This window comes from Pristiophorus japonicus, chromosome 7 (assembly GCF_044704955.1).
Source record: "Pristiophorus japonicus isolate sPriJap1 chromosome 7, sPriJap1.hap1, whole genome shotgun sequence".
In the NCBI taxonomy this organism is placed as follows: domain Eukaryota; kingdom Metazoa; phylum Chordata; class Chondrichthyes; family Pristiophoridae; genus Pristiophorus; species Pristiophorus japonicus.
The window spans coordinates 139288467-139305620 of NC_091983.1; the positions used below are offsets into that span (position 1 = coordinate 139288467).

The window sequence follows — 17154 nt, forward strand, 5'->3', positions numbered from 1 at the left end:
CTGACCACAATGTACTGAACTATTTTCCAATATATTGTGAAACTTTTATATGAATAAAGTATATTTTTGAAACAAAAAAAACCAATATGAAAACTGAAATAAGGTGCTTTAGCAATCCAGACTACATTGCGTTAAATTCCGTAGGGCTTAATACACATACATAATACACATTAGTCCTGGAACCTCAGGGTTGCTCACAGTGTGAGCAAAAAAGACAAGTGCAGATGGTGTTATATTTTTGTTGTCCGCTTGCTGTTTCCTTGTCTCTTGGGATACATCTTCTGAGAGTTTATGTTATTATCCACTATAGTTTCCTTTGTTTTCATTGCCATTCCGCCCTCATCCCATCTTGAGTTTGAGGCTTCAATCCAACATTCCAGATGAAGAAGGTGAAGATGTCACTTCCTTTTTTTCCTCAGATGTGCTTACTCACTCACAACAGAAGCTGAAGAATCTTCTCCCTTTTGGGAAGGAATAAAAGGAGCTGGTGTTCAGGCTAGTGGTGTTATTTTCTGGTTAGTTACAGTGCGGTTCTTTTGAACATGTGTGGACTCCTGTCAAGAACAAAGCCTCAAACCATTGAATTTGAATTAAAATCAAACCAGACAACAAAAGTCTGCTTTTGCTTCTCACCAGGAAACTAAACACCTGCTGCCTAAGAGATAATAACGTGGTGAAATTCATTCATTCCATGGCCAAAGGGCAAACATTCAGATAATAGATTGGATCAACATCAGATTTTCCAGATGTAGTTTAACAAGCCTGTCTTCACTTAAATGTGGCACAATTGACAACAACTTTACTGCTTTGGCCAGAAGGAAGTGTCTAGCTATAGTGAGTAGGCCCCTTCTCAATAGTTATATTTTGCCTTGTGTGATTTTAAGCAAAAAATGGGCATAGGTATTTGAAGCAGCAACTGCAGCTGATGATTGAAGAACTGCTGTGCTGAAGGAGCCTCCAGAATACAACATTAAAACTGAGGTAAGACCCTTCAATGAATCTGGTAAAACAAACACGGATTTGTCATACGCTAATTGGAATGAAAATAAAATGCATTACAGCAACAAAAGAGTTAAATAAAGTCAGGCTTGGCTTGCCGTTTCTTTTTTCAGTACATAAGCCAGCTGTAGCTCAATTAGACTAAGCTGCCTTTCTCCCTAGCCACACACACACTGATTCAATTAAAGTGCATTTATACTACCACCATCATATTGGTATGTGCATGGTTGGATTAACTCAGTTATAACGTTAAAAGTCAAAATCCTGTCTTGTACTGGAATGAACATAGAAAATGTTCCCTGGTACAAGTGGTGGTACACTGCCAGTCTGTGTAGTTAAGTCATAAAGATGTTGAAATTCCCAACTTTGCCAATTTTAACAGAAAAAGTATGTTAGAATCCAACAGTAGTGGAATGCGGGTAGAAAGGATTAACAAGCTATTTTTCCATGTTTAGTTTCACTTTAACTATTTCTAATCCTTCAAATATGTATTACTAAAGGTTAGCGAACAGTGAGAAAATGAAAGATTATTTTGCTTATCGAGGTTATGTTAAGGTTATTAATGAGAAGCTTGTGCAGTATTTCGCTGATGCACAATCAAAACAAAAAGTATTTTACTCCAGTAATTGATATTAGTGGGCTTAACAAACTAGAGAATTTAAAGTATCACTGCAGCAATGTCAGAAATGAATAGTACATGGGGATTTTTCTCAGGGGATATGGGTATAGCAACCATCAGTGGATAAATCACGGTAGAGCTTGAGGAGGAGGAGTAATCTGGGAGTGCAGAGGGCATGGGAGGTGAGCAATTCACATCAGATGCTAAGCTAGCCAGCTAATATATCCAAAAAGAGCCAGATAACTAGCATCATGGAAGGCAGAGCATGAGGAATCCGGCTTACTCGGGTAGCTGTGACTGAGATGTACCACATTGTCTACATAGTCCTCTATGGACTGTTCATTGTCTGTAATGCATCACCAGTGGCAAAGGAGATTCCACTGGCATCAACTTTAATAATAGAGGTAACTTTCAGGAAACGTTACAGGAGTCAACCACTTTGTTTGCCTTTCTGGTAATTTCTTTACTGCCCAATAAAGGAAGGACAGGCTGCAAGATGTCGTAAAAATTAATTTTATTTTCAGTTGTCCAATGGTAACAGTCTATGAGGGTAATGTGCTTTGCTGATGCATTTGTCTCTTGTGTGGATAAATCTCCCAATGTTGGCTGTGCACGGGTCCTACTACTAGAAGCTTCTATAGTTAATGGAGTAGCTGTAGTAGGTTCTTTTAGATGCAACTGGAGTGCTGGTGGAGATACAAAACCGATGTGTTGCAGGGGATACAAAAGACCCATTATCCGAACCTGCAACTAACCCTGAAGCATCTGCATCAGTCGTGAAAATCCTCTTTGCCCGAATTGCTGCAGGCTCATTATTTTCAAAATTTGCACCTACTGTGACTTCTACAGGGCTGCATGGTGGCACAGAACTGACATGAATGCCGACTTGCTGCTCCAGTGCTACGCTCTGCAAGCTACTGCTACAAGGCATCTGCTCCAATTGCCTACTAGTCTTTCCAGGCATAGAGCAGTAGGTACCTTGGAATTCCAGCCCTTGTTGTTGCCTTCATCTGAAGCCAGCTATGACTACAACTTGGAGCTTGAACTCCAGAGCCTCCATAGCAACATTCATGAGAGATGCTCCTTCTGTAATTACCATCTATTTATGTGACGTCTTGACTGAAACATTGATATTGCAGCCCCATCATCACCAATGCTTAGTGCCGACCCTGTGATTCCTTAACACCACAATTTACTTCCATCAAAGTTCTGTATCAGTGCTAATGATCAATTCCTGATAAGTGGTAACAGTTGATGGTCCAGTGAGTGATGCACCTTCGATTCAGTTGGAGGATGATTCTGTTTTCCTTGCTCTGTGAACAGAGCAGATGATACATTATGGTAACTAAGTAAGCTAATCCATATGGATACTAAATTGATTATACACTTGGTTGCAATCACCATGTGTGAACAAGTTCATGGAACATATTGTACAAATCATAGTAATATTATATATATAGTGTAATATGCGCTGACCCTCTCCCAGCTGACAGTTTTAAGCTTGCCTGATGAAAATGATTGATTACTACCATCAAAATTGTTAGAAATCTATTTCATAATTCATGACTACAAAGTGTTTAGAAAGAAAAATAATAAATAACAGACAGTGAAGATTAAAGACAAAATCAACCACCCTCAGGCTACAGAAGAAAAAGCATTAAGTCAATACGTGAGAACATTGTATCAGAAAAGTAATCCCTAACAATCCTCATACATGAAGAAAACAACAGCAGGTTGGGACATGATATGCTGTGAGGTTAACATTACAGCCTGTATTAATATTATGCTCTGTTTTTGCCAGCAACGCTAGTTGGTGCCAACATTCCAGCAACAGAGAAATGCAGCAGCATTTTATTATGGACATACCTGAATTAAATAGTATTTTTAATTGACATTTAAAACGATTATAAAACATCCATGACAAACAGCATCAGCAGGGTGCACCAATACACTTCCCAGTCAGAAGGGCAGACGTTTCAATATTTGTAGTAATAACAACTACTTGAGTTACAGAACTCTTGGAACACAGGCCTGGTGCAGATTCCGTCTCCTCCCTTAAATCCTTTCCACCTCCCATTATTTCACAATTTCCTTTCTGGGAACAGTTTTTTGGATTAAGAACAGGACCATTCTGGTGACAACACTGGTACAATGTTGTTGTAGGATCATGCACTGTGTTTAATGGCAGACTATGTCCATGTCACTTTATGGAAATACAAAAATGTTCAAAACTAAAATAATGTGAATCAGCCTAATGATTTTAACATTTACTATGCTCCAGTTTAAATGACGCAACATTGGTTTAACTATAGCTGCAAGGAGAAAACACAAAAGATTATTTAACACAAAGGTAAGTCATTTTAACTTTACAATAAATTATGTGCTGTGTTTTTATATAAACTTGGTAAAAATAGAAATCAGTATCTAAACTTTGGTTATTGCTCTAAAGTTATGTAAACACAAGAAATGAGTAACAGCTTCTTACTGTTCAAAAATATAGATATTATATTTAAAAAGTACTATAAGATTTTTGCACAGTTGTAACAATGAAAATACAGGCTTCGACGATGAGATCCTTCCGTAATCTTGTGCTTCCCAGCAGGGAAGACATGCTCATAGGAACAAGTGTTGGAAATTGGGCTGTACCACTATAACCTGCAATTACTGCTGGAAGCACGGGATCTTGGAATCACTCTAGTGAGTAAATGCACCATATGTGGTGGCACTGAGCCATTCAAATCAGGATGAAGAATTCCTTTGAATGTTACGTGCAGCAACATTTAAAAAATGTTTGTGAAGTTTTTTCTACTAGCTAATTCCAGCATGGTCTGAAAGGGTGTGTTTAAAGTTTCACTACAAATACTGAGCACAGGAAATCTTCACAAACACATTTAAAATGTCACTGCAGCAAACGACCATAGGAATTCTTAACTGCAGGAAGGTCCAAGGTGTGATCCTTGGTCTGTGTTTAGTTAGCTGATCTCAGTTGGATGGCAGTAATTGTGTTGAATTCTCCCCTGGGCTAGGAAAAATAAAACTCAAAAAATTAAAACAGAAAGTGCTGGAAACAATTAGCCAGTCAGGCAGCACCTGTGGAGAGAGAAACATAGGGTTAATGTTTCAGGTGAATGACCTATCATTACACCTGGAAGATATTACAGATGGTCACCTTTTAAACAGGTACAGAATGGGGCAGGATAAAGAAAAAAGAAGAGGTCTGTTATTAGGTAGAGACAGCAGATGATTAAATGCCAGAAGTGATGATGGCACAAGGCAAAAAGAGGTGATAATGAGAGATATCAGAGAAATATAAGATGTGTCCAGTGGAGATGTAAATGTTTCCAGAATAGTCACCATCATAGACAGTCCCTTGGAATCGAGGAAGACATGCTTCCACTCTTAAAATGAATTCTTAGGTGGCTAAATAGTCCAATACGAGAACCACAGTCTCTGTCACAGGTGGGACAGATAGTCATTGAGGGAAGGGGTGGGCAGGACTGGTTTGCCGGTCACTCTTTCCGCTGCCTGCATTGATTTCTGCATGCTCTCGGCGATGAGACTCGAGGTGCTCAGCGCCCTCCCGGATGCATTTCCTCCACTTAGGGTGGTCTTTGGCCAGAGACTCCCAGGTGTCAGTAGGGATGTTGCACTTTATCAGGGAAACTTTGAGGGTGAGCTTGTAATGTTTCCTCTGCCCACCTTTGGCTTGTTTACTGTGAAGGAGTTCCGAGTAGAGCGCTTGCTTTGGAAGTCTTGTGTTAGGCATGCGAACAATGTGGCCTGCCCAGCGGAGCTGATCAAGTGAGGTCAGTGCTTCAATGCTGGGCCTCGACCAGGCCAACATCCAGAATAGTAGAGGGAGAGGGAAGGATGGAAAATCTGACAAAGTGGAGAAGGCTCCCGTGCTCCAGGAATGTGGCGTAAGAAAGGCAGGTCTGCCCCTCTCGATCTCTGTAACCTCCTCCAGCCCTGCAACTCTCTATGATCTCTGCGATCCACCAATTGCACATCTCCAATTTCCATCACTCCACCATTGGCATCCGTGCCTTCAGTTGTGTAGGCCCTAAGCCCTGGAATTCCCTTCCTAAACCTCTCTGCCTCTCTACCTCTCTCACTTCCTTTAAATCATTCTTTAATACCCACCTCTTTAACCAAGCTTTTGATCATCTGCACTAATATATCTTTATGTGATGGTGTCACATTTTGATTGATAAAGCTCCTGTGAAGCACCTTGGGATGTTTTAACTATGTTAAAGGTGCTATACAAATGCTAGTTGTTGTTGCTGGCTGTGTACCAACAGGCAACAAGCTTATGATCTACAGGGCTGTAGTGATACCCATCCTCCTGTATGGCTCAGAGACATGGACCATGTACAGCAGATACCTCAAATCGCTGGAGAAATACAACGAATGATGTCTCCGTAAGATCCTGCAAATCCCCTGGGAGGATAGATGCACCAACGTCAGTGTTCTCGATCAGGCTAACATCCCCAGCATCAAAGCACTGACCACACTCGATCAGCTCCGTTGGGCGGGCCACATTGTTCGCATGCCTGACACAAGATTCCCAAAGCAAGCTCTTTACTCGGAACTCCTACATGGCAAGCGAGCCCCAGGTAGGCAGAGGAAACGTTTCAAGGACACCCTCAAAGCCTCCTTAATAAAGTGCAACATCCCCAACGACACCTGAGAATCCCTGGCCAAAGACCGCCCTAAGTGGGGGAAGAGCATCGGGGAGGGCTGCGAGCACCTCAAGTCTCGTCGCCGAGAAGATGCAGAAAACAAGCGCAGGTAGCGCAAGGAGCATGCTGTAAAGACCTTACTCTACAGTATGAAACCACATGAGGCACATTCTGGGGACAAGGTCACTCTGTGACCTTAACTCTTTATTCGCAGGACTCCAAAGACGATGATCCTGCATGGGACCTCCCTTTTTATACCTGTGTGATCAGGTAAGGAGTGTCTCCCACAAGTTCACCCCTTGTGGTCAAGGTGTGCATCTAGGTTGAGTGTATACAGTAATACAGTGGTGTTACATTGTGCTTACATACATGACATCACCTCCCCCCCCCAAAGTCTTATTGGGATCATAGGTTTAGTCTTTCAGGTGGTCTACGCTCCCTCATGGAACGCCGCAGTTGGGGCTCTGGTTGTTGGACACTGACGTGAGTGTCGGTCACCTGTGGTGATTCCGGCCTGTCCGGGGTGACTGTGCATTCTTCTGATTGCTCTTGTTGCTCGTTCACTGGCGGTGTTGTGATCTCCATCTCATGGTCTTCTTCAGGTTCCTCCGTGTCGATGCTGAACCTTTTTTTTTACTTGGTCCAGATGTTTACGGCATATCCGACCATTGTTCAGTTTTAACACGATGACCCTATTCCCCTCTTTGTCAATTACAATGCCCTCAAGCCATTTGGGCCCCATGGCGTGATTGAGGATGAATACAGGATCATTTATTTCTATACATCTCCCCCTCGAATTACGGTCATGGTACTCGCTTTATGACTTGCGCTTGCCCTCAACTATGTCAGTCAGGACTGGGTGAATGAGGGACAACCGAGTTTTGAGTGTCCGTTTCATTAGTAGCTCTGGGGCGGGACCCCGGTGAGCGAGTGCGGTCGGGATCTATAGGCCAGCAGGAGACGCGATAGGCGGCATTGTAGGGAAGGTCCTTGAATCCTGAGCATACCTTGCTTAATGATTTGGACTGCACATTCCACCTGGCCATTGGAGGCCGGCTTGAACGGCGCAGTCCTGACGTGGTTGATGCCATTACCCGACATAAACTCTCGGAATTCGTAGCTTGTGAAACATGGGCCATTATCACTAACCAGGATGTCCGGCAAGCCATGGGTTGCAAAGATCGCATGTAGGCTTTCCACGGTGGTGGATGATGTGCATGAATTCAGAATGATGCACTCGATCCATTTCGAGTACGCATCTACCACAATAAGGAACATCTTTCCCATAACGGGCCCACGTAGTCAACATGAATGCGTGACCGTGGCCTGGTGGGCCAGGGCCACGGGCTGAGAGGGACCTCCCTGGGGACATTACCCAGCTGGTCACACGTCGTGCACCTGCGAACACAGTGTTCCAGGTCTGAATCAATTCCAGGCCACCAAACATGTGACCGGGCAATGGCCTTCATCAGCACAATGCCTGAGTGCTCGCTGTGGAGTTCCCTGATGAATGCCTCCCTGCCCTTCTGGGACATAACTACCTGGCTGCCCCATAGTAGGCAGTCGGCTTGAATGGAGAGCTCATCCATCCGTCTGTGGAACGGTCTGACCTCCTCAGGGCATGGTCCGTGTGCGGGCGCCCAATCCCCAGTCAGGACACATTTCTTAATCAGGGATAGGAGGGGATCTCTGTTTGTCCAGATTTTGATCTGGCAGGCTGTGATGAATGTCCGTTCAGCCTGCCATTGTCTCTGTTGAAGTCCTACTCTGGGGTCTATTGCTGTCTGGGGAGTGTCAGACTGCCCCTGCCTGCCTGCGGGGCTCTGAGTCGCATTGATGATGTTGACTCCCTGATCCATCGCCACGTTAGAGGCAGAATTGTGCGCGTATATTATTTTCGCCTCTTCCTCCCCCGCCATGAAAATTTGAGCTATCAACGCTGCCGCTTCCAAGGTCAAATCCTTGGTCTTAATTAATTTGTGGAAAATTCCCGCATGACCGATGCACTCGATAAAGAAGTCCCTTAGCATCTCCCCCCTGCAGGCGCCTGTGAACTTACAAAGGCTGCAAGGTGTGCATCTATGTTGAGTGTATACAGTAATACAGTGGTGTTACATTGTGGTTACATACATGACATATGCGGCAAACCAGACTCCCCACCCACTCTTTCCTCCAACAACTATCTATCCCACCTGTGACAGAGACTGTAATTCCTGTATTGGACTGTTCAGTCACCTGAGAACTCATTTTTAGAGTGGAAGCAAGTCTTCCTCGATTTCGAGGGACTGCCTATGATGATGATGACCATAAAGACAGCCCATAAAATAAAATAAAGTAAAGGCTATTGAATGTAACAGAATATTGGTCAAAATAAAATATTCCCTTGTACAAGTATAATTAATGCACAGTTTATTTTCATTCATTGAACTGCATGAAATATAAACCATAGGTTTATTAGGTTCAGAGTATCCTGATGATCCTGAGGCTCTTCCACTTGGGAATGTATTTTGAGGAGGGGGAGAGGAGTCGTGGCTTTGGAGGTCAAGATGCTGTGGTATTTCTGAGCCAGTGTCGAAAATCCAATCAGAATCCCGCCTTTAAGCACATAACATCTTTAAACCATTAGGGAACACAGATGCGTTCCTCTCACTGTGCTGCTTGGGAAAATATGAAAAAAATCTCTCCCTACCAACAAAATTGGCAAGAAAAACATTTGATTATCAAAGATCATGCACCCAAATCCCTAGACTGCCAAGATCTAACTGACAGATATATATTTTTACAAAAAAAAAGGAAAAACATCTTTATCGTAGCTCTAGCAACTGTGTGTTTACCAGAACAGCGGAGGACCCGTGGCAAGATTTGGAAAATGGCTATATGCCTGTTCCGCAAGAGTAAATATTCTTCTGCAATGTTCATGGCAGTGATGGGGGCCTCTTACTTTCACACATATCTCACTTTTATGTTATTTACATGACAATGTTTAGATTAGGTCATGAATAATGGCAGGCTGAAACCCTCACTAAAACCTTTCCATTGAAGGGGCACCGTTGTTATTTATGGGAGTATTTGCCATGAGCTGTTCTTCGATTCATCAGGTACAGTTTATAGTTAAACCCTTGCATGTCAGCGACTGGGGTAAAGATTGCCGTGAAGCAGATGTTCCCTGCTGCACTGCATACTTTACCCTGGTGGCTGACATCAAGTCTTCTCCCTCTGTGTAGTTTTTCATGTGATCTTTATTTTAACTGACAGATTGTATTTTTTCTTTTATATGAATGTGTGAAGTGACATAATAACACAGCAAATTTCTCTTGTTTAAAAAATTGTATATGCTCTAACAAAAAGCAATTCTAACATTTTGTTTCTTTTCTTATTTGTTAATTAATTTACACTTCCTTTGCAGAGTTCCAATTTGGTTTTTTTTTTGCTATCAACAGCAATGCCTATAACTAAATGAAATTGCAATGGTGTTTCTAAGGAATGTAAAAAGTTCTACAGTTTATAGCGATTTTACTCATGTTGAGCAGTATGGATAAGTTCTGCCTCTATTCATATGGAACTCAACCCATTGGTGTATTGGGTCATGAGAACATAAGAAATAGGAGCAGGAGTAGGCCATTTTACCACTCGAGCCTGCTCCGCCATTTAATAAGATCATGGCTGATCTGATCATGGACACAGCTCCACTTCCCTGCCCGCTCCCCAGAACCCTTTATTCCTTATTGCTCAAAAAATCTGTCTATCCCCGCCTTAAATAGATTCAATGACCAAGCCTCCACAGCTCTCTGGGGCAGAAAATTCCACAGATTTACAACCCTCTGAGAGAAGAAATTCCTTCTCATCTCAGTTTTATTCTGAGTCTATGCCCCCTAGTTTTAGTTTCCCCTATCAGTGGAAATATCCTCTCTGCATCCACCTTGTCGAGCCCCCTCATTATCTTATATGTTTCTATACGATCACCTCTCATTCTTCTGAACTCCAATGAGTATAAGCCCAACCTATTCAACCTAACTTTATAAGTCAACCCCCTCATGTCTGGAATCAACCTAGTGAACCTTCTCTGAACAGTCACCAATGCAAGTATATCCTTTCTTAAATACGGAGACCAAAACTGTACGCAGTACTCTAGATGTGGCCTCTCCAATACCCTGTACAGCTGTAGCAGTATTTCTCTGCTTTTATACTCTATCTCCCTTGCAATAAAGGCCAACCTTCAATTTGCCTTCCTGATTACTTGCTGTACTTGCATACTATTTTTTGTGTTTCATGCACAAGTACCCCCAGGTCCCTCTGTACTGCAGCACTTTGCAATTTTTCTCCATTTAATTTATAATTTGCTTTTCTATTGTTTCTGCCAAAGTGGATAACCTCACATTTTCCCACATTATACTCCATCTGCCAAATTTTTGCTCACTCACTTAGCCTGTCTATATCCCTTTGCAGATTTCTTGTGTCCTCCTCGCAATTTGCTTTCCCACCCATCTTTGCATCATCAGCAAACTTGGCTACATTACGCTGGGAACCTCCCCAGAATCCAGGGAATTTTAGATTACAACCAATGCATCCAATATCTCTGCAGTCACTTCTTTTAAGACCCTAGGATGCAAGCCATCAGGTCCAGGTGACTTGTCCGCTTTTAGTCCCATTATTTTACCTAGTGCTACTTCTTTAGTGATAATGATTGTATTAAGTTCCTCTCTCCCTATAGCCCCTTGATTATTCACTATTAGGATGTTTTTAGTGTCTTTTCAGCTAAGGAATGGTCCATCAGAAAAAGAGAATGTACAAGATTGCTCTTTCCAACAAATAAGTTATATTTGGTGAAATTCTGTTTTTCAATAAACATCAAAATCTTTATGTATTTCACAAAGATACGTGATATCAAAATATCATAATTTTTGACTTTATACTGCTCATTTTTTAATTGTCATTTTAAACAATAACATATTGCTTTTATATAGCGCCTTTAACATAGTAATATTTGACACCGAGCCAAAGACGGAGTCATTAGAACAGGTGACCAAACACTTGAGTCAAAGAGGTAGGTTTTAAGCAGAGCCTTAAAGAAAGAGAGAGAGGTGGAGAGGCAAAGAGGTTTAGGGACGGCTGTAAGCACGACTGTCAATGGTGAGGCGAAGGAAGTGAGAGGCACACAAGAAGATAGAGTTGGAGGAGCTTAGAGTTCTTAGAGGGTTGTAGGGCTGGAGGAGGCTACAGCTTTTAAGTTAATTTGATTTTTTAAGAGAGAAACTGAGGTAATTTTTTCAATTTATTTAATTATAATGAGAACTTGTTGCATTCATTTTCATATTCTAACATCTTGTCTCATCATAATCTTATTCATTTCTTCTGGATTCTCCCAGTGTGAATTTTTAATTAAGCTGTATAAAATCGGCATGGAAATGGCAGAAATGCGACAATAATTACAAAAACGATCAGGTCTTCCTATGCAAACTAAGCTCAATCAGCAATGAGAGGCTTGTACTTCCAAGTATCCAAAGAATAAGCATGGGAATGAATGTATTTGCTTTCTTACCAATGCGCACACATTATGCTTATATCTATTTTTTCACTTAAATTAGAGACGGTGGAAAATACTCACCACTGGTACTATATTCAGTCTCTTCAGAGTATGCTACTTGAGGGTTTACAATCTTTGGAAATCTCCAGCAATTTAGACTGTTGCATTTATCAGTAAGAGTCCCTTGAGTCTGCTATTTGGAGGAAAAAGTTTTATAATTTTTCATTCTTTACTATTTTTCATTTATTTTAGGAGTTTACAATCTTGGCATTCTATTCACTTTGGAGTGCAATTTCAACCCCATATTCTTTCCACCTACTTCCACCTCCATAACATTGCCCTTGTCCTCCCCTACCTCGGTCTATCTGCTGTTGAAACCCTCATCCATGCCTTTGTCATCTCCACACTTGAATATTTCAATGCTCACTTGGCTGGTCTCCTATCCTCTATAAACTTCGAATCATCCAAAACTCTGCTGCCCATATCCTATCTCACACCACGTACTGCTCACCCATTACCTCTCTCCTTGCTGATCGACATTGCCTCCTAGTCCCCAACACCTTGGAGCCGATTTTCATCAAGGCCTCTGCCCGCCCACGTGCTGCCCAAAGTGCTGCCCAAAGTGCAGCCGATGGCTGCTGAGGTACCGGATGGTACTTTGGGCAGGATATTCATCTCCGAGGTCCCTTGAAGGTTGGCGGGCGGCAAATGGACGACGTACGCCGCCAATCTGGGCGGCAGCGGGTGGGAGGTCTCATTCTCGGCGACAGAGGCGCTTGCCGTCCAAGTGCCGCTGAGGATGAAGTCAGGCCTACCGAGGGTCGAAGACCTGAAAAAAAAAACAAAAATAAAAATTTTTTAAAGTATCCAAAGACCTTCAAAGGACCCCATCCAGGTAAGTAGCTGTTGAAAAAAACATTTAAATGTTCACTTATCTTTTTTTCAGGTTCTTTCTTCTTACTGTTGGGGACAGACCAGCCTCCAGCCAGCGCTCCACCCCTGCTCTGCCGCCGACTCCCGCCCACAGGAATCTGGGAGCTCGGCGGGCGGGAGCTCAGTTGCGCCACTCGGCTTTCCACTGACGTCAGCGGGCGGTTCCCGGCGGCTCTCCCCTCCCGCCCGCTCCAGGCCACCTCGTAAGTGGCACTGGGCAGATCAATAAGAGCAATGTTGGCAGCAGTGGGCAGCAGTCGGCGGCAGCGGGCCGTGAGTGATGAATTTCAGTCCCAAGAATCTCATCCTCAAGTTTAAATCACTTCATGGCCTTGACTCGCTGTATAGCATTAACCTCTTACAGCCCGATAAATACCATATCCCCAAAATTTCTGTACCTCTGGCTCTAGCCTCTTGGGCATTCCCCGCCCCCTGGCCCCTGCCATTCCCTTTGCTCCACAATTGATGGCTATGCCTTCAGCCACCTAAGTCCTACACTTTGAAATTCCCTCCATAAACCCCTCCGCCTCTCCACTACCCTCTTCTTTAAAATTGTTTCTTTGTCCAAGCTTTTGTTCACCCTTCCTAATTTTTTTTATCACACCTCTATAAAGTACTGTAGGAGCTTTTTCAACATTAAAGTGTAATATAAATGCCTGTTGTTGTTGTTACTGAGTCATGGTTTTAAACCTGTCGACCATTGCACGCGCAAGGGCTGGAAATTTCTCTTGAAGGCTAAGAAAATGCAGTCACAGCATGAACATAAGCTAATTTATTAAAAGTGTTCATTATTAAATTAATACAGCTTAAAGATTACTGATTTAGTATCTGAAGCAAAATTTTTATTTCTGCAAGTAAGTAATTGAGCTCTGCATTTCTCAGGTGAAGTCTTCATTGTTCAGAATAAATGGATAACAAAGATCTGCCTCTCATCTCAAATGAGTTTCAGGAGAATGGGTCAATGTACGAAGAATCATTTGATGAATTTGATGGAAGGAACCTCACGAAGCTGAACCTCTGTGAAGAAAGTACGTATATTTGCTTATGAAGAGAATTGGAATTTTATAGCAAAAGATCATTGTTTTCATAGAAGGATTAATCATTTTCCATTCTCCGCTATTTGCTGTTATTCTAATTATTATTGGACGGTTATTATTGAAGCCCTGGGTGATTTCCGTAAATGTGGTTGGTTGAAAGAGTACTCGAGTTCACCATTTCCTGAACCTTTAGTGCTGCTTTAGATCTGTGCATGTCCTGTTATTAATGAATGAAGCTACAGTACATTCCTTCAGTTGTGCTGTTCCTAACAAAACTTTGGTTTAAAAAATCTATTCTTGTGATGTGGCCATTACTGGCAAGGTCGGCATTTATTGCCCATCCCTATTAGCCACTTCAGCAGGCAGTTATGAGTCAACTACGTTTCTATGGGACCACAGCCGATTCGCTACAGGTCTTATTTGCATATGTTACAATGAGAGCCAGTGGTGTAGCAGTTGTGACTTTCCTGGTTTTGCACTGTTAATGCACACTGGGTAACGGAGTTTAAGATATGCAGCGTCTGCCAGAAAGTGAGAGATTCCTGCCACAGAAGAGTTCAGAGTATTTGAGTAAAGATTTCTGCAGCTACAGTGAAAGAGCCAAGCACTTTCCTCTCTCATCTGTTTATTTCCCAGTCTGTTGTTGAAGAGTACGGGTTGCGCTGTATTTTTAAAGGCTGTACAGAAGTTTTCAGGTAGTTTTACATGGGGTTGTACTCCAATGACTGCACCAATGGGAATGCAAATGAGCAGACCCAGGAAATCCACCTGTAACTCCCTCTGCACTCTACTGGATGGTGCAATATATTTTTTTAAAAGGGGCAACAGCGACTTAACTTATTTTGAGGAAATTCTCAGCCTTAACCACAAAAACATCACAACCAGTGTATTGCAATGAAAGCACTGCTTGAAGGTGCTGGCTGGAGGTAGCATTATTACATATGTTCCTTTTCTGTTTGTAGTCCAGCGAGAGCTGACTGCCTGCACTGCTGTGTCCATGAGCAAGACAGCAACTCTGCGTCATTCTCGCCAAATTTAGCATGCACCAATACAGTTACATATAGTCGGGAGAGTATAGATAGTGAGCATGTGTAGATAGTATTGGATGAGTCACAGCGCATACACGAGGAAGAGCAAGTGGGGATGGTAAATGAGCAGCAGAGTCTTGCTGCCAGAGAGCCAACTCAATTCCTTCCTCACTGCATATGTATTCTAGCCACACAGGACCTTCTTATAAAAGGAGATTGCTTTCTGAGCAGAATTATCTACAGGAGTCATTTTAAACTGCCCAAGACATTTGCAAGGTTTGGATAGGAGTAAGGATGAGACTGACTGCCAAATCTATGCAGTCATTAATGCCCACGTTTGTCTACCATAGAGCTGATCAAGTGTGGTCAGTGCTTCGATGCTGAGGATGTTTGCCTGGTCGAGGACGCTAATGTTGGTGCGTCTGTCCTCCCAGGGAACACCACTACTACACCATTACTAAGGGAAAGATCTGTGGAAAATACATTATTCATACAACACAAAGTAGGTTGCATTGTATTTTAACTTTGTCTAATGATTTTCTTTCTGAAGTACAAAGGATTGTATTGCAAAAGGTGCTTTGAGGCACTTTCTTGTTTGCATGTGGACAGAAAGCTTGCTTTCAATGGTAGTTCAGTCACTTCGGTGAATTCATCTTGGATGATTGCCTGATCAACCAGTTTTCTTGGCTACCTGCAGCCATATCCGAATGATCAATGTCTGTGGCCTGCTCTGGCCTTGCTCCCAGATTGGCCTCCTTCCTCATAGTTAGAATGTTATGTGTGGAAAATTTGTGGAGCCTACACAGATGAGAGTGATCTTGATAACCTGGGAGGAGATGGGCCACACTATACGTTGCCCCATGATCTATCAAGTTATCTGAAGTCTTGCTTCAAGGTGCAAATGGCATGCTCAGTCATAATCCTGTTGATTGCATGGACCTTGTTGTTTATGCACTTTATCACTGCGGCTGCAGCAAGGGTATAATTCTGCTCAGAAAGCAATCTCCTGTGGCTGCAGCAAGGGTATAATTAGTCAACATTGAAGAGGATAGCCATGGTATCTAAACAGCAATGCTCTCAGTCTCTCTTTGCCTTCAAATAAGCATGGCACAATTGATTGTTGCCAAATCATGATGTGATGTTGTTGGCCACTGTCTAGCTGTAATTTGATGGGAGTTGAAACCCTTTCTGTTTATGTGGGCCATTGCATTGCACCACAGAGCTCAGGTGGTAACATGGGTTGCAATCAATCTCTGTATTTTCAGAAATACAACAGTCTAATAACATTTGGCCAGTCCTGTCATGTTGTAGTTGCTGTTGAATGGGAAAGGAAGTGAAGCGACTTGCTCAATTGAATAAAACAGAGGCCCCTGTTTGATACTGTTATGTATGCAATAAAGGTTCAAACTGAGTACTGTTTAACTAAGCAAGGAACAAACTTGGCTCTGCTTTATTTAGGCCCAAAGTGCCTGACTCTCAAAATGGCTGGCCTTTTATACCTGAGCAGCACCATGTGCATGCTGCTCAGTGGCCTCCAACAATGACGCCATCTGGTGGCTACAAACAGAATGTACATACATGACAGATACATCAATGGATTGTAAATTGATTGTGACAGTTGATATCCCCTGACTAAAATTCAAGGCTGTAGTCACCTTGCTAGCCATTAGCAGGGCTATTCTGATACACAAAGTTGGCTGCAGATGTGCTTGTAGCTAATGGAACTACTCTGTAGTTAGCTACCTGCAGAGGTTTCTCCTTGTCAGGTAGCTGGATCTTGGGCAGTAACAATAATTTCTATCCAATAGTCATGTCAGATGTACACATGTGAACATCAGGGGAGGACACAATCATGCTTGGCTGTGATAACACCTGTGCTTCAATAGCCTGCCAGGCTTGATCAGTCAAGGCCATAATAAAATTCCAAACGTGAATAATAGGAGTTTGGTGATACCCTGTATGGCAAACTCATGGAAATGAATTCGAGCAAAGAGTAAACCACCTCCAGGAGGTGAAAAATTCAATTTGCTTATATTGCTTTGATACCCATGAAACCTACAGATCAGCAAAAAAGAATCCTGAAGCTTTTTCCTATCAAGGTGTATTTCAGTTTGTTAATACTTCAGATATGCTTCAAGCTGTTACGTGAAGGAACCTTTGTTTTGATCTTGAAGTGTTCTGGCTGACAGGTTTATTTGACAATTTGGAACTCCCGTTTACAAAAGACTCGCAATGTGTCTTTCATTAACAACTTCATTGTAATGTTATTTTTCTGTTGAACAAAGAAAGGAATCTTGCAAGTTAATTTGGCAGCAATTTAATTTACTCCAAA

At 42.4% G+C, this 17154-nt stretch overlaps 1 protein-coding gene across 3 annotated transcripts in view; it reads left to right on the plus strand.

Moving 5' to 3' along the window:
• The first annotated feature begins 3763 nt into the window (after positions 1-3763).
• The window catches only part of scara5 (scavenger receptor class A, member 5 (putative)), a 158779-nt gene continuing 145388 nt past the window's right edge, over positions 3764-17154 (plus strand). For all 3 annotated transcript variants that reach the window (XM_070885356.1, XM_070885357.1, XM_070885359.1), the window contains exons 1-2: positions 3764-3968; positions 13640-13785. In XM_070885356.1, the coding sequence (XP_070741457.1) occupies positions 13665-13785 (121 nt within the window). In that variant the 5' untranslated portion in view covers positions 3764-3968; positions 13640-13664. The remainder of the gene's footprint in view (positions 3969-13639; positions 13786-17154) is intronic.